The 25544-nt window shown below is 47.4% G+C and overlaps 1 protein-coding gene across 5 annotated transcripts in view; it reads left to right on the top strand.

Annotated features, from left to right (window-relative positions):
• Positions 1-25544, top strand: part of LOC140424867 (patched domain-containing protein 3-like) — a 47996-nt gene that overhangs the window by 15246 nt on the left and 7206 nt on the right. The window contains exons 2-5 of one of the 5 annotated variants that reach the window (XR_011947712.1): positions 4161-4282; positions 4384-4529; positions 6837-7198; positions 13178-13272. Coding sequence is in view for 4 of the 5 variants with exons in the window: in XM_072508403.1 (XP_072364504.1) it covers positions 4161-4282; positions 4384-4529; positions 6837-7198; positions 13178-13183 (636 nt within the window). In the remaining variant the exon portion in view is untranslated. Of the gene's footprint in view, positions 1-4160; positions 4283-4383; positions 4530-6836; positions 7199-13177; positions 14362-25544 lie in introns of those variants that run through there. The other 4 variants (XM_072508405.1, XM_072508403.1, XM_072508404.1 and 1 more) reach the window with 4 other exon arrangements.

Raw genomic sequence — 25544 nt, forward strand, 5'->3', positions numbered from 1 at the left:
TGTCTCAAGGCAATAGTTCATCTCAGACAAAATGATCCTTCTCGCCCACTGACCACATGTCCATTGTCTCTTAGGATCTCCATCTTATGAGGCTGAGCCATCCGGAGCTGTTTCCCCCCCCCCCCCTCCCCCCCCGCCCCCGGCCGCCACCCAAGAGAACACCTCAGAGGAGAGCTCTGTGGAGACCGCCATTACGGCATTATACATAACTATCACCTGCACCTTCCACCAACGCAGAGACACGCACCTTGTGGGTGACATTAGTGGACAAGCTTCTGGGACACAATCTGGTGAGCACCACATAGTTGCTGATGCACATCGAGGTGGAGGTAGAAACATCCAAGTGAGACAGGAGTCGGAGGTCTGCTGGATCCCAGATGCAGCTGGGTCCCAGCCAGGTGCCACGCCCCTGGACAAGGTTGTCCCAGAGCTGATGCAGATCATAGGACACAACCGTGACATTCAGGAGAGGGTGTCAGCGACATTCCAGTGACTGAAAAGCCAATCCCCAGCGCAGTGGTCCAAGATCAATGCCCTGATGCACATCCCGTTCAAAGGATGGGTGTGAGCGTACTGTTAACAGAAGGACAGAAGTCAGACTTTGCAGAAACTGGGGAGTGCCAGAGCTTTCCTCACAGCGGGATATCAGCACTCTCCCGCCTTCTATGGTGATCTGCAGAAAATGCCAACATGGGCCGTTCCATGTCAATATACTACCTCCAACACCATGGGCTTATCTTATTGTCGAATGCCTTCTGGAAGTCTAAATACAACATAATAATTATCTTTATTCGTGTCACAAGTAGGTTTACATTAACATTGCAATGAAGTTACTGTGAAAAGCCCCTAGTCGCCACACTCTGGCGCCTGTTCAGGTACACAGAGGGAGAATTGCCTTGTCAATCGCCTTGCAATATAACAGTCACAGTCCCCTAAATGCTCCTAGATGCCATACTTAGCAAAATGGGGCCTTGATGTCAAGGGCAGTTATTATCACCTCACCCCTTGAAGTCAGTTCTTTGCCCATGTTTGAACCAAGCCTGTCCACCATCCATAAGATACCAGCCTGGACTGAGATGGAATAAGTCTTTACTTGCCTGGCCGAGTGCAGGTCCAACAATCCTCAAGAGGCTTGATGCCATCCAGGAAAGGCAACCCATTTGATCAGAGCCCCAAACACCAATCTGAACATCATTCTTTCCATCACCGATGTACCATCTGCAGATTGTACCAACTCAGCAAAGCTCATTTGCCAGCATCTTGCACACCCACAATCTCAGCCACCTGACAGCAGAAGCATGGGGAAACCTCCAGGCCACCTACCATTCTGATTCACAACTGTATCGCCGTTCCTTCACTGTCACTGTGTCAAAATCCTGAAGCTCCCTTCCTACCAGCACTGTGGATGTGCCTACATAACATAGACTGCAGCGATTCATGAGGACAGCTCACCACCACCTTCTCAAGAGCAATTATTGATGGGCAACAAATGTTGGCCTCGCCAGTGACGCCCACATCTCATGAAAGAAAAAAAACTTGATCATCTTTTTTGGATTCTGAGGAAGTGCAAAATGCTCTAAATTTAGGTGGGGTGATGCAAATTCTCTTCAGTTGATGCTGAATTATGACGTATATAATTTGGCTATGCATAGAACAATACAGCGCAGTACAGGCCCTTCGGCCCACGATGTTGCACCGAAACAAAAGCCATCTAACCTACACTATGCCATTATCATCCATATGTTTATCCAATAAACTTTTAAATGCCCTCAATGCATCTTAATTGTGTGACTGGTTGAACAGTTTGAAAGGTCAGTGCTATGTTCTTGCTTTCATTATAAGAAAGGAAGACTTAACTTAAGAATGTGAGAGAATCACATGTTTTAAGTGTTGTGTACTACAGTCTTTTTCAGCCAGTTTCTCCCGGCTTTGGAACTGGCCAACCTTCGCAACACATGCAAACCGACCTTTGTGACACACGCCGATCGATCTTCATGACACACACTATGTTCGCTTACCTTTTAATGCAAAGGGGGAGCCTGTTTGTCCTCACAATCTCACTTGAATTTGGTTCAAAGGAGCAAAGGGCAATGTACATGTCAGGTGCTCAGTTCAGCCAGTTTCTTTGTGCCGTCTTCATCTTCATGAAAACGGAAATTCCAATCTTGTTGTTGTGAAGGGCAATAGCAACAAAATGCTTGTTTACCTCAGCACTGGAGACTCCTGGGAGATGCTACTCCAGGGGCGAAATTCTCCGGAAACGGCGCGATGACCGCCGACTGGCGCCCAAAACGGCGCCAATCAGACGGGCATCGCGCCGCCCCAAAGGTGCGGAATGCTCCGCATCTTTGGGGGCCGAGCCCCAACATTGAGGGGCTAGGCCGATGCCGGAGGAATTTCCGCCCCGCCAGCTGGCGGAAACGGCCTTTGTTGCCCCGCCAGCTGGCGCGGAAATGACATCTCCGGGCGGCGCATGCGCGGGAGCGTCAGCGGCCGCTGACAGTTTCCCACGCATGCGCAGTGGAGGGAGTCTCTTCCACCTCCGCCATGGTGGAGACCGTGGCGGAGGCGGAAGGGAAAGAGTGCCCCCACGGCACAGGCCCGCCCGCGGATCGGTGGGCCCCGATCGCGGGCCAGGCCACCGTGGGGGCACCCCCCGGGGTCAGATCACCCCGCGCGCCCCCCAGGACCCCGGAGCCCGCCCACGCCACCTTGTCCCGCCGGTAAGGTAGGTGATTTAATTTACGCCGGCGGGACAGGCAATTTATCGGCGGGACTTCGGCCCATCCGGGCCGGAGAATCGAGCGGGGGGGCCCGCCAACCAGCGTTGCGCGATTCCCACCCCCGCCGAATATCCGGTGCCAGAGACTTCGGCAACCGGCGGGGGCGGGATGCACGCCAGCCCCCGGCGATTCTCCGACCCGGCGGGGGGTCGGAGAATGTCACCCCCTAATGCTGACAGTTTCATGGGTTTTTGGTGTATTTTTAATGTGGTATCACAGGAAAGCCACAGCAGCATAGTTTTTCATTTGGAGTCAGCTCTAAGTTTATAACTGACTCTGGGGAATCAACCTGAAAAGGAATTTTTCACACACCACTTCCATTTCAAATTCTGAAACTTCTCCACTCATTTACCAGTTCTTCCTTGAATATAACACACATGGGCTTTGTCTCCTTATTTGTATTGTCACAATTGACAAAACAATACCTCATGAAATCATGTTTATACTTACTTGCTCCGAGTTAAGTTTATTTTTTCATGGCCATTAACCAGAGACACTGGAGCTCATAACACTTCCACTGATCTGTCCTGCCCCGGGCTCTCCTGAGCAGCTCTCACAGCAGATTCTGTTGTGAGCTTCTCTCCAATAGATAAACTGCCTATTTGAGTTTCTGGCTGTTTCTTACTTTTAAAAAACAAACATTGATCTTCACAGTTCACTTACCTTGCTTGCCAGCAGCTGCAAAATTGAAGCAACTCAGCTCCGTGCTTTGGCGCCAAAAGAATGTCTCTGGACGACATTTAATGTCAATTCTACGTGCAGGGTACGTGACCTACTCTCTGCTGCCGTCTCTGGCCAGAAGACTCCACTCAGTCTAATCTGGATCGCCATTTGAAAGGCGCAGTGACCGCAATTCTCCATGTAAAAGTCAGTAGCGGCAGTTCACCGCTTCTCCCACAATCAGGAACAGCGGGACCGATCACTCCATGACTCCTGACACCTGCCCGCTATCCACCCGCTCGCGGGTCACAGCTCTGACTTTGAAAAACTATTATATACGACATTGATCATATTCCTATTTGTAATTGCAAATTAAGGATGACAGCATTGTTCTGAAATAAAGGGCACCAAGTCTGGACAATAATTCTGCAACATGCAGGAATGTGCACCTTATATTTATTACTAATTAATGTAATTGTTTTCAGAAAAGTAAAAGCGAGCAACATTTTAGAATCTGCCAATCGGTTATTGTTGTGCTCAAAAACATTGTTTGAAAATAAGAATTAAATTTAATCTTTGTTGCAGATTATGTCAAAACCAAGAGATTTAATAAGTAATTGAATGTTTAAGAAGTATGAATAAACAACAGGATGCAATTGTCTGAAAATAACTTTACAGTGCCTTTGATAATCTACAACCTGTGTTCCTGAATTTCAGGTCTCTTATTTCACGTCACTATCAAGACAAGAAGAATTTGAAGGAAATTCTAAAAGGATTATTCCTTTGTTCTCTATCACATATTTTCTTTCAATATTCTTTTCCATCACATCTTGTATGAGGTAGAAACTATATTTTCACATTTATTTATAACACACTTTCATTGAAAACATCACACAAAAAAGTATGTTGTGTTATAGAACGTGATCACATTTAATTTCAGGTTTGACTGTGTGAGAAATAAGGTCTGGGTCGCTTCTCTGGGAGTTGTATCAAGTGGATTAGCCGTGTTGTCGGGATTTGGACTACTTTTGTTCTGCAGGATGAAGTTTGCCATCAATACAGCAAATGCACCTTTTCTGATTCTAGGTCAGTAATTTTATTTTCCCAATTCAAGTATGATCAAACTTCAGATGATTGTCCCCTCAAATTTGTCTGCTTGGATTGCAGATTATTCTGACCCCGACTATCATTCAGAAATCCAGTGCAGACATGACGGGTCAAATGGCCTCTTTCTGCACTGTAGCACTGCAGCACGGTAGCATTGTGGGTAGCACAATTGCTTCACAGCTCCAGGGTCCCAGGTTCAATTCCGGCTTGGGTCACTGACTGTGCGGAGTCAGCACATCCTCCCCGTGTGTGCGTGGGTTTCCTCCGGGTGCTCCGGTTTCCTCCCACAATCCAAAGATGTGCAGGTTAGGTGGATTGGCCATGATAAATTGCCCTTAGTGTCCAAAATTGCCCTTAGTGTTGGGTGGGGTGTTGGGTTGTGGGGATAGGGTGGAGGTGTGGACCTTGGGTAGGGTGCTCTTTCCAAGAGCCGGTGCAGACTCGATGGGCCGAATGGCCTCCTTCTGCACTGTAAATTCTATGAAATTACGTCTATGTAACAATTCTGAGGTTCTGATTCGCTCTGGCATGTTCTCCTTTGTACACTTGACCTAATTCCATCTCTCTCACCTCTCTTTTAAAATATCTTTCTCTCCTGCCCAATCCCAAATTTCACACTGAAATGCTTTCACTCCTTTCCTCCCTGCACTGAACAACTCCTCATTCTTGGTGATTTTCACCACCATCCTCAATCACCTCGCCGGCCTGTCCTCCCACAACCTTTCCTTCCACAAAGACTGCTTCTCATACTCATGACCAGCTTTGCCATCTCACATGACCTCTCTATCCCCATCATCTCAGTCATAAATAAAACGATCTCTGATCACTTCCTTGTATCATGCACCTTCATCCCCACTTACTTACGCGCCTGTACCTGGAAAACCTCTCGTCTGATTCACCTATGCTGACACATGTCCTGACTTACGCTGTCTCCTGGATTTCCAATACACTGATTTTAACATTTTCATCTTAGTGTTTATATGCCTCCATGGCTTTGCACCTTCCTATTTCTTTAAGTTTCTCCAGACTCACAACTCTCCAAAAACTCAATGTTGTTTTTGAAGCTCTAGTTTGGACTGGAGTGGAGAAAACCTGTGTTTTCTCCATATTCACTTGTTGTTATCAGGCAGGTTTGCAGACAGCCATCAAAATGGAGCAATTTTGTCTATGCGGCTGTAACTTTCATAATTCCTATGTTGTGCAGCCTATAATTCGAATGCAGAATTATGTCTGCATATTAAAAAAATGAAAATCGCTTATTGTCACAAGTAGGCTTCAAAATGAAGTTACTGTGAAAAGCCCCCAGTCGCCATATTCCGGCGCCTGTTCAGGGAGGCTGGTACGGGAACATAGAACATGGAACATAGAAAAATACAGCACAGAACAGACCTTTTGGCCCACGATGTTGTGCCAATCTTTTGTCCTAAATTAAGAACAAATTAATCTACACCCCATCATTCTACCATAATCCAGGTACCTATCCAATAGCCGCTTGAAGGTCCCTAATGTTTCCGACTCTACTACTTCCACAGGCAGTGCATTCCATGCCCCCATTACTCTCTGGGTAAAGAACCTATCTCTGACACCCCCCCTATATCTTCCACCATTCACCTTAAATTTATGTCTCCTTGTAATGGCTTGTTCCACCCAGGGAAAAAGTCTCCAACTGTCTACTCTATCTATTCCCCGATCATCTTATGTACCTCTATCAAGTCACCCCTCATCCTTCTCCGTTCTAATAAGAAAAAGCCTAGTACCCTCAACCTTTCCTCGTACGCCCTACTCTCCACTCAAGGCAACATTCTGGTAAATCTCCTTTGCACCTTTTCCAAAGCTTCCACATCCTTCCTAAAATGAGGTGACCAGAACTGCACACAGTACTCCAAATGTGGCCTTACCAAGGTTTTGTACAGCTGCATCATCACCTCACGGCTCTTAAATTCAATCCCTCTGCTAATGAACGCGAGCACACCATAGGCCTTCTTCACAGCTCTATCCACTTGAGTATATCAGTAGTAATGTTGCAGAATACTCCTGTTAACAGTTAAAAAATAGAAAAAAAGTGCAGATATGGCATAATGTTTGCATTTCGTTGCAGCATTCTGGCTTCGACTTCCTTCTACATCTATGAAATAATTACTACTCATTGAAAGCTAATATTTTGCAGCAAGTATTGATTCCAACAGATACATCATTCAGATGAGAATGTTAACTTTATTCACTTCCATTTGTGATCATTAATTAATAATAACTAGAGTATTAATTCACCATATCTCACATTTCTAGGTATTGGTGTCGATGATATGTTCATTATGCTGTCCAGCTGGCAAAAGACAAAGGTCAAAGATAAAGTTGGAGATCGCCTGGCAGAGACGTACGCTGAAGCAGCTGTTTCCATTACAATCACCACTCTGACTGATGTTTTAGCTTTTTATATTGGCATTCTGACACCTTTTCGATCTGTGCAGTCATTTTGTGTTTACACAGGTACAACTGTTCTGTTCTGCTTCCTTTCCAACATTACGGTTTTTGGAGCTGTTCTCGCACTGAATGGGAGAAGAGAAGCCAGTAACAGACACTGGCTGACATTCAGAAAGGTTGAACATGATCCTAAACCAGATGAATCGAAATGCTATGCAATGTGTTGTGTAGGTGAAGTATTGAGCGAAGTATTGATGCATTGTACTCTCTCGGTTATCCTGTTATCCAGGGAGCTTTTTCAACGATACTGGGTGTGGTCGTGTTGGCCGCTGCAGAAAGTTACATATTCAGGACATTTTTCAAAATCATGTTTCTCGTCATAACTTTTGGGGCGGTTCATGGTCTCATATTTCTGCCTGTGTTCCTGACATTCTTTGCAACCCACAGAAAGTTGAATAGTGTAAAATCAGACACAGCAGCAAAATTCTCAAAAAAGCAAACCTATGTCAATGAAACATTCAGTGAAAAGGTGATAAACAACCCATATGGAAATGGTAGAATTTCAGACGAGTAAAACCCAGATTGTACCAGTTTATTTTCTTCACCTTCTCGGAATTTAGGAGGCTAAGGGGTGATCTGATCGAAATATTTAAGATATTAACAGGGGCAGATAGGGTGGATAACGATAAACCATTTCCACTGGTTGGAGATTCTAAAATTAGGGGGCATAATCTAAAAATTAGGGCAAGACCGTTCAGGAGAGATGTTAGGAAGAACTTCTTCAATCAAAGGGTGGTGGAGGTTTGGAACTCTCTTCTACAAATAGCAGTTAAAGCTCAGACAGTTGTTAATTTAAAATCAGAGATTGATAATTTTTTGTTTAACAAAAATATTAAGGGATATGGGCCTAAGGCAGGTATGTGGAAATAGGCCACAGATCACACATCATCTCATTAAATGGCGGGACAGGCTCGAAAGGCTGAATGGCCTACTCCTGTTCCTATGTTCCTATTTTTAATACACCTGTCACCTTCCCATTGATTCTGAGAATTAACACCTTGGGGAGGATTCTCTGGGGCGCTAGTCAGTGGCAGGAATCGCGATGGCTGGTAAATCAGGTATGTGAAATGAGACAGGCGTCAACAACCCAATTGAGAATCTCCCAGCCTATCCCACCGGCCCAGGCAAGGGTGCCAGCCTCGATGAGGTTCCTATCTAGACCCAGCAGGAACATGCAGACACCTCAGTAAAGCTAATTTACGTAACATTATTGGGCAGGAAGCCTAATTCACCTGCCCCTGGGATGTTCCAGTAGCCCCAGCCAGGAGCCCTGCTACCATGAATTTGTGAAGTTCCTGACAACTGTGTTAACAGGGACATGGGGGTCTGAAGTGGGGGACTGTGGGAGGGCTGAGGGCGGGACTGAGGGGAGAGCTGAATGGAGACTGTGGGAGGTTAAACGGGGGTGACTCAGGGAGGGCTCAAGGAGGGATTGAAGAGGGTGGACTGAGGGGGACCCTTGTCAGTGATTGTGGTGGGAAGCCTTTGCCTGCAATTGGGAGGGGTGGGGGGAGTCCTTGCCAGTGATTCGAGGGACCTGTAACTTTAAAAAGGGTGCCCTGATTTCGGATGGATTTAGGACCCACCTCTCTCAGGTCCAACGTAGAATCGGATCCATGGTTAAAAAAAAGTGCCATTGAATGGCACGTCAGCTTTGCTCTCAATGCCAACAGGGACCACTCTTGATTCCCTACTGACAGGAGAACTTAAACTGAAAATGGGAGAAACGCACCCCTGTCCTCCTCACTGTCCAAGGCCCCAAACAATCCTTCCAGGTGAAACAGCGCTTTACTTGTATCTCCATGTATTTAGTATATTGCATTCGCTGTTCACAAGGCACTTCCTGTTATGTTGGGGGGACCAAGCACAGGCTGGGTAACTGCTTTGTGGAACACCTTCACTCAGTCCTCAAACGCATCTCCAACATTCCAGTCGCTGGCCACTTTACTTCACCATCTTGCTGTCATGGTCACATTTCTCTACTTTCCTTGCTGTAGTGGTCAAGTGAAAACCAACACTGTTTAACCAAAAGCGCCTCAACTCTCAAATAAGCCTTCTAAACTCAATATTGAGTAAATCAACTTTAGACAATGAACTCTACTCTCCATATTGTTTTTTTTTCTTTTGTCAAATATCAATCTGTATCTTGGTTTCATTTTTTGTTGCTTTCAGACAGAGTTGTCCATTACTCTCATTAACACTCACTCTGGACCAATGTTTTGTTTCTTTAATGGAACCATTATCATTTCTTTTGTTCCACAACATTTTTGTTATTTAATCTCTCCGCCCTGACTTTCCCTTTTTTTCCCTTTCCCATTATTCTACTTGACCTTTCCCATTATCGCAACAGCACAAAACCCCATCACATTTCTACCTGTTCAGTTCCAAAGAAGAGTCACGTTCAACTCAAAATGGGTTAACTCTGTTTCTCATTCTGCAGATGCTGCCAGAGCTGCTGAGAGTTTCCAGCACTTTGTTTCTATTCTAGATTGTTCCAGATTGTCCATAGCTGTCTTGCCACAAAAACATCCATTGTTTTTACTTTCCCCACTAAATGAAGTAAAACAGATTGGAGTGCTATCAATTAATTATCCTCACTGTGGTACCATCTGGGATTTTAAATGACCTATTAATTGAAAAAGCTTGTCACTATAAATAAACAAAATATTAATAGTGACCTCTGAAGAAGAGTCATACGGACTCAAAACATTAACTCTGTTTGTCTCTCCACAGATGCTGGCTGACCTGTTGAGTCTTTCCAGCATTTTCTATTTTTATTTCAGTTTTCCACCATCTGCAGTATTTCGCTTTTAAAATATAAATCCAAATGGTAAAAATACTAACGTCCATACTATTTTGATGATGTTTGAAAGGGAAATTCCACGCAATGGATTATTTTAAAATTCGATGGAAATCACTATTTTGTGCCATTCAATGGTCTAGCGGGGTCCACTATTGAGAGGAGGGGATCCAATCTCCCAGACAGATCCAGCACCTCTGAGATCACAGCGCCCTTTATAAAGGATGGTCCAATCTCCATTAGCTGCTTCATCCCTGCTCCGGATCGCAGATAGGACATCACCCCACTCTATTGCTTGCATAGCCCTCCCTTCAGAAACCCCCTTCAGCCCCCATTCAGCCCCCCACACAACCCTGGACCCTATTCAGCCACCCTATTACCCCACGTCACTCCCCAAGACTCCTGTTTCAGCACCCCATTCCCCCACCTCACACCCCCCCCGACACCTCCTTCACAGCCTCGTTATTCCCCCCACCTCACTCCCTCCAGGCCCTACATCTACCCCCCAATCCACCTTTCATGCCCCGTCCCTTGGCAGTGCCAACCTGGCACCTGCAAGACATGGGATGGTATGAAGTAAATACCCTCCCAACAATAGCTGGCAGGGTGCCAAAAGGTGTCCTTCCTCTGAGGGGGGTGGTCAGGGGAGCTTGTGCTGGGCTGGGCGGGCTCAGATCACGGTCTTCCCTTTGGCTTCCTTTGGAATGAGGCAGGTGAGCGATATACTGAATTTTTGTCTCAGCGAATATCATCCCATTTTCATCAAATGAACTAGCCAATCCTATCGCCATCTTACGGGACACAGGTGCTTCCTAAACTCTCTTTCTGGAGAAGGATTTGGTTTTCCCTCCAGAGAGTTGAATGAAAGCTCAGGTATTATGGAATGAGATAGATGGAGCTTATATCCCAGTTCCATTATATAAAGTACAATTGGAGTCTGATATAATGTCAGGTGTCAGGTTGGAGTGGTTAAGAAATCCCCAGTGGACGGACTGGACTCACTTTTGGGGAATAATTTGGCAGGAGTGAAGGTTGTACCCTCACCCATAATTACAGAGTCCGAGGGAAGCACTGCAGATAGCACATGAGATACCAATGGTAGGGCATGTGGGAAATAGAAAAACTTGTTGAGCATTAAATGACTCAAAGAAAGAAATGTTGGACGACATTAATCACATATCAAATGACAATGATTCTGAATCCGATTTTGTTTATGATTTAAAGTAATAAGAAATAACTTCTCCCAAAAGACCTGTCACCAACTAACCTTGAACATAAGGCAAGTAATTGTCCTAGAGCTAGGAAAGAAGACAGCAAATCAGAAGAAGGAAGTGACTTGGACTTTCCAAAAAGTAATTTGTTGCAGCCTCTTGCAGTAAACCCAACGCCATTCACTTCAGGTGCAAATATTTCCCAGACCGTGCCTGTTTTGAAGTATAATATACCCAAGAGCATGGCATCAATTATTCAGGACAGCAAGGACCGTGAAGTGACATCAAGTGAACGGCTGATTAACTCACATCCTTGTGAAGGTCCACAATGCCTCTTTAACGTTAAAGAAGCAAATAGCAAAGATGATCAAATAATCAGTAATCAAGGGCGGCATGTAGCGCAGTGGTTAGCACTGGGACTGCGGCGCTGAGGACCTGGGTTCGAATCCCAGCCCTGGGTCACTGCCCATGTGGAGTTTGCACATTCTCCCCATGTCTGCGTGGGTTTCACCCCCACAACCCAAAGATGTGCAGGTTAGGTGGATTGGCCATGCTAAAATTGGCACTTAATTGGAGAAAAAAATAATTTAAACAGTCTAAATTTAAAAAAAAAATAATCAGTAATCAATTCCTTTTGAAAATTAAGGGGAAGTTGGATAGAGAACCATGGGCTGGATTTTCCGTTTGTTGAAGCCGAAATTGCGAAAGGGCGGAGAACAGTTCTGATGTGAAAATCGCGGTGGGTGCCAACAGCAGCGTCTATCATACGAGACCGCATGTACAGTGGACACCGTTTGCATATCATTAGCGAGACTGACCCAGTATTGTCCATGGCCTCCGCAATTCTCTCCTCCCCGATGGGTCGAGTTCCCGACTGCGCCTTTCAGTTGTGCTTTCAAAAATCTTGAAACTGGCATGGTGGCTGCTGAGGGGGAGAGAGGGGGTACGGAAAATGTCTAACATCACCATAGTTTGCTGTCAGTTGTGCCGCTGGCCAGAGGACGTCTGCCAGGCCTGGGGGGGAGTAGCGGGGGGTGGCCATGAGGTGGGCTGTGGAGTCAGGGTGGACAGGTATGGAACACCATTGCCACAGCTGGCAATGAGGCCATGCAGCCCACTGTGAACTTAGGGACACGGGTCATATAGGTGTCCCCCAGGCCACCTCTCTGGGTGGCCTCTGGCCCCAGCTGACCCATCAGCTGTCGGCATGCTCCAGCACAACCAGTGCCACCTTGTTGGCTGGGAAGAGTGTGTGTGCCGATTGTAATGTCTATGTGCGGCTGCAGCTTGTCAGCCTCTCGAGTGTCAATCATGGACCTGGCGAATCCCGCACCGTTTTTCATTGTAATCGATTGTGTTCAAAGTGGCACCAGTGCTAGGCTCTTAACAGTAGCAGAATCGGTCCAGGTATGGCACCAGTTTTGCTGGTGTGAAACTCCACGAATTCTGCATTGGCGTCAGTCTCAGAAACGGAATATCCCGCAGCATGTATTCTTCATTCATTGGAGTTTAGAAGAGTGAGAAGGGAACTCATAGAAACTTGTGAAATTCTATCAGGATTAGACAGGGTCGATTCAGAAAGCATGTTCCCAATGATGGGGAGTCCAGAACTAGGGGGTCATCGTTTGAGGATAAGGGGTAAACCTTTTAAGACCGAGGTGAGGAGAAAGTTATTCAACCAGAGTGATGAATCTGTGGAATTCAGCACCGCAGAAAGTAATTGCGGCCAAAACGTTGTGTGATTTCAAGATGGAGTTATATAATCCACTTGGGAGCTTATGAGATCAGGGTTATGGGAGGGAATGTGAGATCTGGCTATTGAATTTGATGATCACAATGAACGGCGGAGCAGGCTTGAAGGGCCGAATGATTTACTCCTGCTTCTAGTTTCTAAGTATGTTTCTTTGTATGTTTGTGTGTGTGCTTTATCCTTACTCTCTCCCTCATTTTACTCAACATCCAGCAGGCCGTGCATATCATAACTGCCTTTCATTTTCCCTATTTTTCTCTTTTTACCTCCCCTTTTATCCTTATCATTGTGAGAGAGGCAGGTGAACCTAAATCTAAGTCCAGTTCTTTATATGTGATGTACATTTGTCCTGATGAGTGCTTCAGTAACATGTCTCTCTTTTCAGCAATAGACGTCAGCACAGTCCCAGACGCTACTCTCCCCTTTCTTTGAGACAGAGTTGCCCAGTGGTGATTTAACCTGAGGGTCACCATACCTCAGGTGAGGAGTAAGGTTGAGAAAGTGGGGCTTTCATGATTAACCTCAATCAGTAGGGGAATTGAACCTATGCTGTTGGTGTCACTCCGCATCATAAACCAGCCTCCAGCCAACTGACCTATTTGAGTTCCGTTTTCAGCAATATAAAGTCAAGTTGTAGTTGTTTTTGTTTGAAGAGGGACACAGGTTACTATGGCAGCTTATGTAACAGTAGACTACCGGAAGGCAGTACCTTTGCCACACAACCTATGTGCAAGACAGCCAGAGGAAGGAATGTACTAATATTGTCAACCATCTTGCTGATTGCTGCCTCCTTTGTAGAATCTTACCTATATTTTTGACCAGGAGTTTGAGGCTGGCAGGGTTTTCGATACTGCTTGCACCACAGTGTTAATTGGCTGAAGACGGGACATCTACCCCTCCAGCAGGGAGAAGTCTCTCCTCAGAGATCTGCCAAGCAATCTGATTGGTGGGCAGTTTTCTGGCCCCTGCAATGCTGGAAGCTGCAGTGCGGATGAGGCAGGCAGGAAGCTGGTGGGAAGGTTGTCAGATATTTTACAGTCAGCCCCTGCCTACAAAGCCACAGGAGGAGGAACATAAAACTGCCCTATGAATTCAATCATCAGTTTCAACCTCTATGCATTGCGTTTGCAGCGAACCTGCAATGATAGACCTGATTTTCAAACTAGTACCTACATGACTTACAATAATAAACAGAACCTTAAACTGAAACAAAGAATAGCAAACCTGTCTGAACAGGAATCAGAAGAAAAATTTACTGAGACACCTCCCAAACTATTCTGATTAATTTGATAGCTTCCTTCCAGTAAATGTACAGTTAAAAAAAATAGTTTTTAATACCTGAAATTTAAAAAATGATAATGATTTAAGATCTATAGAACGATTACAGTGCAGGATCCAGAGATCATCTATTTCGCAATGTGTGAGCTCTGTGCTCCGAGTGGCTGCTACTAGAATGAGTGGGAACTCTCCTGTCCCCTGTCTTTATAGTGCGTGTGCTCTCACTGGTGATTGGCTGCGGTGTTGTGTATGCTGATTGGTCCCACTGTGTGTCCATCAGTGTGTGTCTGCACCATGATATACTGGTGTATATTATGACATCCCCCTTTTCTATAAAGAACATGTGCCTGCGTGACAATAAATATCGTGTAGTGAATGTACCTGACTATGTGTGTGTGTGTTATTTACATGACTATGTATATGAGGCTAATCTATTTACACGGGAAGGTGCCTGGTGCAGAGAAATAGGGTGTGACACCAACAACGAAATGAACATTATATACAAACTACTGGAACGATGAAACAGGACAACAGAACAGATCAAAGAGGCCAACATTGTAAAACCCATAAGTCAAGTCTCTGAGGTGGGCGATGAATTCTGGTTGACTGCCTCAAGGGTGGGTCAGGAGCCACCGGCTGAGGAACGGGCTGGGCCACGGCAGAGTGAGGAGGATGCAGAGTATTCGGAATCTCCACATAGTCCAGGTTGGGGACAACAGGAGGGCGTGGCACCGGTGGAGGATCACGTTACGAGCGTGGAACGAGATGAAGGGCACGTCGATTGCGGCGGCGAATGGAACTATCTGGCAGACGAACCAGGAACGAGCGGGGAGCCACCTGTCGAAGAACCACAGCAGTTGCAGACCAGCCACCCTCCGGACGATGGATGCGGACATTGTCATCCGGCGCCAGAGCAGGGAGATCAGTCGCCCGAGCGCCATGCGCCGCCTTGTGTTGTGCTTGAGACTGTTGCATCCGCTGAAGGACCGGAACGTGGTCGAGGTCTGGGACGTGAATGGACGGCACCGTGGTCCTGAGGGTGCGACCCATGAGTAGCTGGGCTGGCGACAGGCCCGTGGAGAGTGGGGCCAAATGACAGGCCAGCAAGGCGAGGTAGAAGTCGGATCCTGCATCGGCAGCCTTGCAGAGGAGCCGTTTGACGATGTGGACGCCCTTTTCCGTTTTGCTACTGGATTGGGGGTGCAGGGGACTGGATGTCACATGCACAAAGTTGTACCTGCTGGCAATGTTGGACCATTCCTGGCTCGCGAAGCAGGGGCCATTGTCCGACATCACAGTGAATAGGATGCCGTGACGAGCAAAGGTCTCCTTGCAGGCACGGATGACCGCCGATGATGTGATGTCGTGCAGGCGTATGACCTCCGGGTAGTTCGAAAAATAGTCTCCAATCAGAACATAGTCCCTGACGAGTGCATGGGACAGGTCAATGCCTACCTTTGACCAAGAGGACGTGACCAACTCATGGGGCTGTAGGGTCTCACGTGGTTGGGCCGGCTGGAACCGCTGACAGGTGGGGCAGTTGAGCACTGCGTTGGCGATGTCCTCATTGATGCCGGGCCAGTACACAGCCTCTCGGGCCCTCCGTCGGCACTTCTCCACGCCAAGATGGCCCTCGTGTAGCTGTTCCAAAACGAGATGGTGCATGCTGTGCGGGATCACGATGCGGTCCAGCTTCAGGAGGACACCATCGACTACTGCCAGATCGTCTCTGATATTGTAGAACTGCGGGCATTGGCCATTGAGCCACCCGTCCGTCATGTGGCGCATGACACGCTGTAGTAGGGGATCAGCCGCAGTCTCGCGGCGAATGTGGATAAGGCGTTCATCGTGGCTGGCAGATTGGAGGCCGGCGTCAACCTGGCAGACGAACCCTTCTGGGTCACACGGAGTGTTGACTGCCCTGGACAGAGCGTCGGCTATGATCAGGTCCTTGCCCGGCGTGTATAGGAGTTGGAAATCGTACCACCAGAGTTTAAGCAGAATGCCCTGGAGGCGAGGGGTCATATCATTCAAGTCTTTTTGTATAATGTTGACCAGCGGGCGATGGTCGGTCTCGACGGTGAATTGGGGGAGGCCGTACACGCAATCATGAAATTTGTCGACCCCAGTCAACAGGCCCAGGCACTCCTTTTCGATCTGCGCGTAGCGCTGTTCCGTGGGGGTCATGGCACATGACGCATATGCAACGGGGGCCCATGATGAGGCCTCATCGCGTTGCAGGAGCACCGCCCCAATACCGGATTGGCTGGCATTCGTTGAAATTTTTGTTTCCTTCGTGGGATCAAAAAATGCCAATACCGGGGCAGTGGCAAGCTTGGTCTTAAGCTCCTTCCATTCGCGCTCGTAGGCGGGAAGCCATTGGAAGTCTGTCGTCTTCCTGACCAGGTTCCGGAGAACTGTGGTATGGGAGGCGAGGTTGGGGATGAACTTCCCCAGGAAGTTGTCCATGCCCAAAAATCGGAGGACCACCTTCTTATCCGCTGGCTTCTGCATGGCCGTGATGGCTGCCACCTTGTCCGCATCTGGGCGCACACCCAACCGGGAGATGTGGTCCCCTAGGAAGTTGAGTTCCATCTGGCCGAAGGAACATTTGGCTCTGTTGAGGCGAAGGCCTTGGTCACGTATTCGTTTGAAAACGCGCTGGAGGCGACTGATATGCTCCTGCGGGGTGGTGGACCAAATGATGATGTCGTCAACATAGACGCGCACACCCTCAATGCCCTCCATCATTTGCTCCATGAGCCGGTGGAATACTTCTGATGCCGATATAATCCCAAACGGCATCCTGTTGTAGCAGAATCTGCCAAACGGGATATTAAAGGTACACAGCTTTCTGCTGGACCTGTCTAGTTGAATTTGCCAGAATTCTTTCGAGACGTCAAGTTTGGTGAAGATGTTGGCCCAAGCCATCTCGCACGTGATCTCCTCGCGCTTTGGTATAGGGTAATGCTCCCTCATTATGTTGCGATTCAGATCCTTTGGGTCAATGCAGATCCGGAGCTCACTGGAGGGCTTCTTTTCGCACAACATGGAACTGACCCAGTCGGTTGGTTCCGTCACTCTGGAGAGCACTCCTTGGTCCTGGAGGTCCTACAGCTGCTGCTTGAGGCGGTCCTTGAGGGGTGCTGGGACTCTGCAAGGTGCATGAACCACATGCATGGCATATTGTTTGAGCAGGATTTTGTAAATGTATGGAAGCGAGCCCAAGCCTTTGAAAACGTCGCGGTGCTGGTCGATGATGGCATTGAGTTGCGCCCTGAAGTCCGCATCCTGGAAGGCAGACGTGTCCTCTGGAGAGAGAGAGTGTACTCGTTGAACGAAGTTTAGGAGTTTGCACGCCTGTGCTCCAAGCAGAGAGTCCTTCGAGGAGCCCACGATCTCAAAGGGGAGGATGGCTTTTCGCGAGTTGTGCGTCACTTCGAGTTGGCATGAACCGGTAGCAGGAATGACATTGCCATTGGAGTCCACTAGTTGGCAGGTCGACGGAAGAATGGTTGGTTTAACCCCAAGGGTCTGAAAGTCTGACCATGCTAGGAAATTAGCGAAAGCACCAATGTCCAGGCGGAATCGTATCTGGGATCGGTTGACTGTCAGGGTGGCACATCACGTGTCGTCTGGATCAATGCTGTGCACCGACAGTGGCTTGTGGTTTTGATTCGGGGACAGCCTGTTCTTTGTTATAACAGCAACTCGAAAAGGCGCCCTCGGGTCCTCGGTGTCACTGATCTGCGGGAAGTCGGAATCGGACTCGGTGAACGTGGGTTGAATTGCCCGAACGTTCCTGCGAGGCTGGCTGAAGCGATGCGAATTGCAGGCTGAGCTGCTTGACAGCAGGCAGCATAGTGGCCAAGTCTGCCACATCGTAGGCATTGTCGCAATTTTGCAGGACATTGCCGCTTTAAATGGGCGGAGCCACAGTTGCCGCACGTCGTGACGTCAGTACGCTTGTTGCGCCACCCCGCATACGCGGTGTGGTCCTGCGTGGTGCACGCCTGCGCATCACGTTCTTCCATGTCACCGTCCCCTCGTTTGGCGCGTACAAGCACGGGAGGCTGCGAAAAGCGAGCGAAATGGCAGCCCTCATCCAGTCTGCAGCCTTGGAGGTGTTCAATTGTTTGGACCCGTTCTGCCTCGTGGGGACCTTGCCGCGCCGTTTCAGCCGCCTGTATGTGGGAGTACTGGCTGGTGGCATTTTCATGCAAGACACGGTCTCGATGGCAGTCGCTAGGGTGAGTTGCTTAATTTTGAGGAGCTGCTGACGCAGGGGGTCCGACAGAACACCAAATACGATCTGGTCACGTATCATGGAGTCGGAGGTGGGCCCGTAGCCGCAGGACAGCGCAAGGATGCGGAGGTGTGTTAAAAAGGATTGGAAAGGCTCGTCCTTACCCTGCAAGCGCTGCTGGAACAGGTATCTTTCGAAGCTTTCATTAACCTCTATGCTGAAGTGGGTATCGAATTTGAGGAGAACCGTCTTGTACTTTGTCTTGTCCTCGTCTTCTGCGAATGTGAGGGAGTTGAAGATGTGGATGGCGTGGTGCCTGGCCGTGGAGAGGAGCAAAGCAATCTTCCTGGTGTCCGAGGTGTTCTCCCTGTCCGTGGCTTCGAGGAAGAACTGGAAGCGCTGTTTAAAAATCTTCCAATTGACCCCGAGATTGCCGGCGATGCGGAGCTGCGGCGGCGGGTTGATGTTCTCCGTACTTCAGGACACCGGAATGCTGATTAGTTGCAGGTGGGTCTCAGAAGTGCTAGTCTGCAACCACTCCTTGTACCATGATGTGTTGGGTGTTCTGGATCACAAACAGGTCACCAACACTGTAACTCTATTTTATTATAAGGTTAACTATATTAACATACTTCAACTGTGGGTAAATGCAATACCAGCTTTAACTGTTGACCCTTGCCTAGTCCTAACCAGGTGATGCACTCAGCACATGGTGAATGTCTGTGTTGCAGGCTGTGAGCTCTGTGCTCCGAGCTGGCTGCTACTAGAATGAGCGGGAACTCTCCTGTCCCCTGTCTTTATAGTGCGTGTGCTCTCACTGCTGGTTGGCTGCGGTGTTGTGTACGCTGATTGGTCCCACTGCATGTCCATCAGTGTGTGTGTGTGTGTGTGTGTCTGCACCATAATGTACTGGTGTATATTATGACAGGCAGTACCTTGCAACACAACCTATGTGCAAGACAGCTAGAGGAAGGAATGTACTAATATTGTCAACCACCTTGCTGATTGCTGCCTCCTTTGTAGAATCTTACCTATATTTTTGACCAGGAGTTTGAGGCTGGCAGGGTTTTCGATACTGCTTGCACCACAGTGTTAATTGGCTGAAGACGGGACATCTACCTCTCCAGCAGGGAGAAGTCTCTCCTCAGTGATCTGCCAAGCAATCTGATTGGTGGGCAGTTTTCTGGCCCCTGCAATGCTGGAAGCTGCAGTGCGGATGAGGCAGGCAGGAAGCTGGTGGGAAGGTTGTCAGATATTTTACAGTCAGCCCCTGCCTACAAAGCCACAGGAGGAGGAACATAAAACTGCCCTATGAATTCAATCATCAGTTTCAACCTCTATGCATTGCGTTTGCAGCGAACCTGCAATGATAGACCTGATTTTCAAACTAGTACCTACATGACTTACAATAATGAACAGAACCTTAAACTGAAACAAAGAGTAGCAAACCTGTCTGCACAGGAATCAGAAGAAAAATTTACTGAGACACCTCCCAAACTATTCTGATTAATTTGATAGCTTCCTTCCAGTAAATGTACAGTTAAAAAAAATAGTTTTTAATACCTGGAATTTAAAAAATGATAATGATTTAAGATCTATAGAACAATTACAGTACAGGATCCAGAGATCATCTATTTCGCAAAGTGTTGCACCACTGGCTCATCCAAGGACTATCAATATTGTTCCATATCATTTTGCAGAGGCAGTTATAACTTTTGGCAGAAAACAACCTTGGTATTTTGCTACATGACAGGACTTGATGGATATCATAAGATATATTAATGGAAAGGATATTATACCTTAATTTTTAAACTGAATAAATGAACAATCTGAATGTTTAGGATTTCTCCAGTTGATAATAGTCTAAAATAATTTACTTCCTCTTCTGATAATATATATGTGAAGCTTTAAAAGAGAAATCAGTCCAGGTTCTCAAGTTGACTTGGATTCACCATTGAATCTAACTTAATCTAAAATGTTTTTGAATAAAAGGGTGATAAATTATGTCACACCTTAAAAGAGTAGCACACTTTAGTTGAAACTGAAAATGAGATTGAAAAAATATAATTATTGAATGTGCTTCTCACTTTTGGAAATAAAGTTTAAAGCCGATGGGGGCAATGGAGTGAGTGGTCGCTCATTTGATGGCTCCCGCTCTAGGTGGATTTTTTTCAGTCCTTCTGCACTCAAATTGTGTGGTGTTTGAGGGCAAAAGGTGCAAGAGTGCCCAGGGCATGTAATACAGGTCTGGTGGGAGTGGCGTATGGCGCATTGGATGAGAAATGCCGTGACGAAGAGAGAGCACTTGGAGCAAGAATGTTTTTGTGGTGTTACACAGGAGAAGATGTGCAGGATAGTTGGATTGGTCATGCTAAATTGCCCGTAGTGTCCAAAGGGTTAGGTAGGGTTATGGAGTTACAGGTATGGGGCTTGGTGGGGTGCTCGTTCAGAGGGTCAGTGTAGACTTGGTGGGCCGTATGGCCTCCTTGTGCACTGTAGGGATTCTATTCTATGGGGGAGAGCAAGGGGACTCAATGGTAAATTTCAGCAGCAGAGGTAGGAGGCCTCAGAGGATTTGGTTAAGTTGGTGGAGCCCAACTTAGAGCAGCGATCGAGTGGGTGGAGCGGAGGCAGGAGAAGAGTGTACCTGGGAGAAGAGTGAGCTGACGATTTACCAGGACCTGGGTATAGAGCTGGCCAAGTGGAGGGCCGGTATAATTGGACGAAAGCCGCCCTCTACAAGAAGGGGGTGAAGTTCAATGTTTTGTACCCCTACCGCTTGTGGGTGACGCACCAAAAGCAAGTATTTTGTTTTGATTCGCCGAAGGAGACGATGAACTTTATGCGAGACCATGGGCTTTATGCGAGACCATGGACTGGGAGGAGTGTGAGGTCATGGAAAAGGACAGAGATAAAGCAGGAGTAAAAATTTTGAACAGGGTGAAAGGCAAATTTTGACAAGTGACAATTAATTTGGCTGAGGTGGACTGACTAGCACTGCTGGAGGATAAATCAGTGGAAAACCAGTGGGAAGCACGAAAAAGCGAAATCCTAAATGTACAAAGTAGACATGTCCCCTCCAAAAATAAGAGTGGTCCTGCCAAATCTAGACCCACCTGGTTGTCTAGTGGAACTCAGGGGAAGATCAAACAGAAAAAGAAAGCGTATAATAGGCATGGAGAACTAATAATAATAATCGCTTATTGTCACAAGTAGGCTTCAATGAAGTTACTGTGAAAAGCCCCTATGCACTGCAGATTGCAATCCAGGCAGCATCCTGGTAAATCTCCTTTGCACCCTTTCCAATGTTTCCACATCCTTCATATAATGAGGTGACCAGAACTGCACACAATACTCCAAATGTGGTCTCACCAGGATCCTGTACAGTTGCAGCATAACCCCACGGCACTTAAACTCAAGCCCCCTGTTAATCCAGTTTAAGGTGGTGCATAGGGCCCACATGATGGATTTAAGGATGAGCCGGTTCTTTGCGGGGGTGGAGGATGGGTGTGGGTGGTGTGCGGGGGGGATCCCACGAATCACGTCCACGTGTTCTAGACTTGCCCGAAATTTGGCATGTCCAAATTGACTCTTGTCAATTTTTACAGATGCACCAGAGAAAGCATCCTATCTGGCTGCATAACAGCCTGGTATGACAACTGCTCGACCCAAGACCGTAAGAAACTACAGAGTTGTGAACACAGCCCAGTCCATCAGGAAAACCCGTCTCCCATCCATTGACTCTCTCTACACCTGCTGCCGCCTTGAGAAAGCGGGCAACATAATCAAAGACCCCTCTCACCTTTCCAACTTTTTCCATTGGGCAGGAGATACAAAAGCCTGAGAACACGCACCAATAGGTTCAAAACAACTTCTTCCCCACTGTTACCAGACTCCTGAATGACCCTCTTATGGACTGACCTGATCTCTTCACACCTCTTCTCTACTGAGTAGTACTGCACTCCTGTATGCTTCACCCGCTGCCTGTGTCTATGTATTTACATTGAGTATTTATGTACGCCCTATGTTTTTTTTTCATGTATGGAATGATCTGTCTGGACTCTATGCAGAACAATATTTTTCACTGTGCCTCATGCACAAGACAATAAACAAATCCAAATTAAAATTATCCACTTTGGGACCAAAAACGAAATGGCAGGCTATTATCTGAATGGCCATAAATTAGGAGAGGGGAATATGCAACAAGACCGGAGGGCATGTCCTTGTACACCAATCACTGAAGGTAAGCATGCAGGTACAACAGACAGTAAAGAAGACAAATAATATGTTGGCCTTCCTAGCGAGAGGCTTTGAATACAGGAGCAGGGATGTTTTGCTGCAATTACTGCCTGTTGCACCTGCATGCTTACTTTCAGCGACTGGTGCATAATGACACCAAGGCCTTGCTGAGTATCCACCTTTCTCAATTTACACCCATTCAAATAATAATCTGCCTTCCTATTTTTGCTAGTGAAATGGATAACCTCACATTATCAACATTATACTGTGTCTGCCGTGAATATGCCCACTCACTCAGCGTGTCCAAACCATACTGAGACATCTCTGCATCCTCCTCACAGCTCACACTCCCACCTGTAGCCATCTGGGATGGCCACTTCCAGAATACAAAATGGACATTTGCAAAGATTGCAGGGAAAAATGGACAATGTTATGAAAGCAAGCAGGTACAGAGCCTGTCTGCATATTGGAGAAACAGCTCCCAGACGAGACTGAAGCTGTAGGCCCATTAGCATATGGATGGCACATCTCCGGAAACAAAGGAAGATACAGATCTCGCGGCGCCAGTTCCCCAAACCGAAAGCAGAAAACAAAGCAAGCCAATGGCCACCTAGGCCACGCCCAGCCATCAGGGCACCCACCCCTTTATTGGTCAGGATCAATGCGAATGATCAAGAAATGGCCCAATTGATTGGGGCCAAGTTCAAGGCCTGCCCAAAAGCGCGCGAAGCCCCCTTCGGGTATAAGAAGAAGGTCCCTTGGAATCGCTCTCTTGGAATCGGCTCTCACAGCGGAGAGACCCTTCCACCAGCTACACCAGAAGCAAGTAAGTCCAAGGTCAACGCTGACTACCAGACGGACGACCTTAGCTGTTCCCCTCTACCACTTCGACCCCAGCAGCCTCAGAACTGAACAACGGCCATTATTCCTCTGACTGAGTGGGTGCCCGAAGCTAAGTATAGGCTTTACAGTAGTGATAGTTTAGTCTGTAGTATTTCGTGCATGAGTAGATATTGCTGTGCATGTAAATAAATAGTCTTGACTTTGAACTAACTAACTGGTGTACCGACTCTTTGATCGGTATTCGGGTTTGAACCTTGTGGCGGTATCGAAAGATACCTGGCGACTCTAGAGCAAACATAATTAGAATTAAGGAAGGCGACCATATTGACCGCCATATTTAGAAACAACCAAAGAGAGCAACATTTACTGGCGACATCTGACGGGACTCGACCTAGAAGTGGCCGAGTCACTTCGAGAGAACCCAAGTTTAAATTGGAATCCAATTGGAAACAAAAAAACCACAAGTGTAAGAACGATACTGATCAAACTTCCAAGGTTCGGAAGTGTGTTAATGCATGCGTACTAACAGGGATATAAGGTAAACCTGAGAGATTTTGTTGCGTAAAACTGTCGGGAGTTTTGTTGGCCGGAAATTAGCGTAAGCCGTACCCGTGTTTACATTATCAGTTTATCACCCCCTGTTCCAAATTCGGTAGAGACCACAGTGATAGCGATAAAAATGGCAATGAATGCAATGGAACGCCTTATGAACCCCCAGGAATTCGAGGTCGCAGCGAACAGTAGAGTAGGACAGTGTCCCGTATGGGAAGAGGAGATCAGGAAATATCTCAAAGGGAAAGGATGGCCCCTTTGGAGTGAATTCTGTGCCAATTATGAAACAGGTCCCGGAAGTACAGGGCATACCTGGTGGGAGAACCTGACAGAGATCCATAGGAAGAGCTTAGGGAAAGCTTGCAAGCCGATGGCAATCGTGTCCTGCTTGGCACAATTGCGAGACACAGAGGAGGTCGTGAGGACTCTCCGTAGAGAGATTGAGGAGAGGGACAAGAGTAGTGAAGGAGATGTGAGTGGATATGAGAGAGAGAACAAGGAACTGAGAGAGCAGTTAGCGGCGAGGGACAAGGAGGTGGAGGATGCCAAGCGGGCACACCAGTCTTGTCTCACCCATTTGAGCAGCTATCAGTCCCAATACGACAAAGCCTACCAAGACACGCAACGTGCGGTGTTGGTAAGACAAGAAACCGAACAGCAAGTTGACCAGTTATAGAGGCAGTGCAGCGACTTAAAGGCAGCCCTACGAGCACTCCACACTTCCACAACAGAACAAAGGCAGATCTAGGTAGATCACACAAAGTGCCGGAAGCAAATTGCAGAATTGCAATCTCCGCTTTCTGTTCAGAATGGATTTCAGAGTACGTTTGGACCCCATGTAGACCAGGAAAATGGCCCCGATTGGCAGGAGTTAAATGAGACTGCCCACAGATATGTATATGGGACATGCACACAGGAAAAACCCCAGAAACGAAAAGCACCCCAACCCCCGACTGCACAAGCAGAACACACCCCGATGAACACATCGCAGGGCCGCAGCAGAAGGAAACGCAGATTTCCTATACACTACCCCGTTAACCGTCTCCCAATTACGGGACGCGTGTGATAAGATTACACCGTTCCTACCCACATCGGACCCCCACCAGTTCTTTGCAAGGGTAAAACAGCAGGCAACCATGTACGGCCTGGATGAAAAGGAGCAAGTGAAGCTCACAGTTTCAAGCCTCGACCCTTCAGTCGTGGCAGCCCTTCCCGACCCATAGAATGTAGGAGGAGGTACTCTTCAAGAAATGCACACAGCGATCCTAGATGCGATCGGCTATAACAAAGAACACCCCGTAGAAGGCCTAAACAAGTGTGGGCAAAATAAGGCAGAGCACCCCACAGCGTTTGCTGGACGCCTTTGGATACATTTCACAGCGGTATTCGGAGAGTCAGCCCACGCCCATTTGTCCCCAGATAATATGGCCAAATGGACTTGCATCCTAGTCTCTCATGCGACAGAGGCAGGACAGAGAGCTTGCGCAAATTACGACCCCTCAGATGAGGCCCACAATGAGAGATGGGTTTTGAAAAGATTGTCCCGCCCCTGGGAACAGTCCATCCAAGGCAAAACCGCATTTGTTAAAACAGA

This window comes from Scyliorhinus torazame, chromosome 6 (assembly GCF_047496885.1).
Source record: "Scyliorhinus torazame isolate Kashiwa2021f chromosome 6, sScyTor2.1, whole genome shotgun sequence".
NCBI classification, from domain to species: Eukaryota; Metazoa; Chordata; class Chondrichthyes; order Carcharhiniformes; family Scyliorhinidae; genus Scyliorhinus; species Scyliorhinus torazame.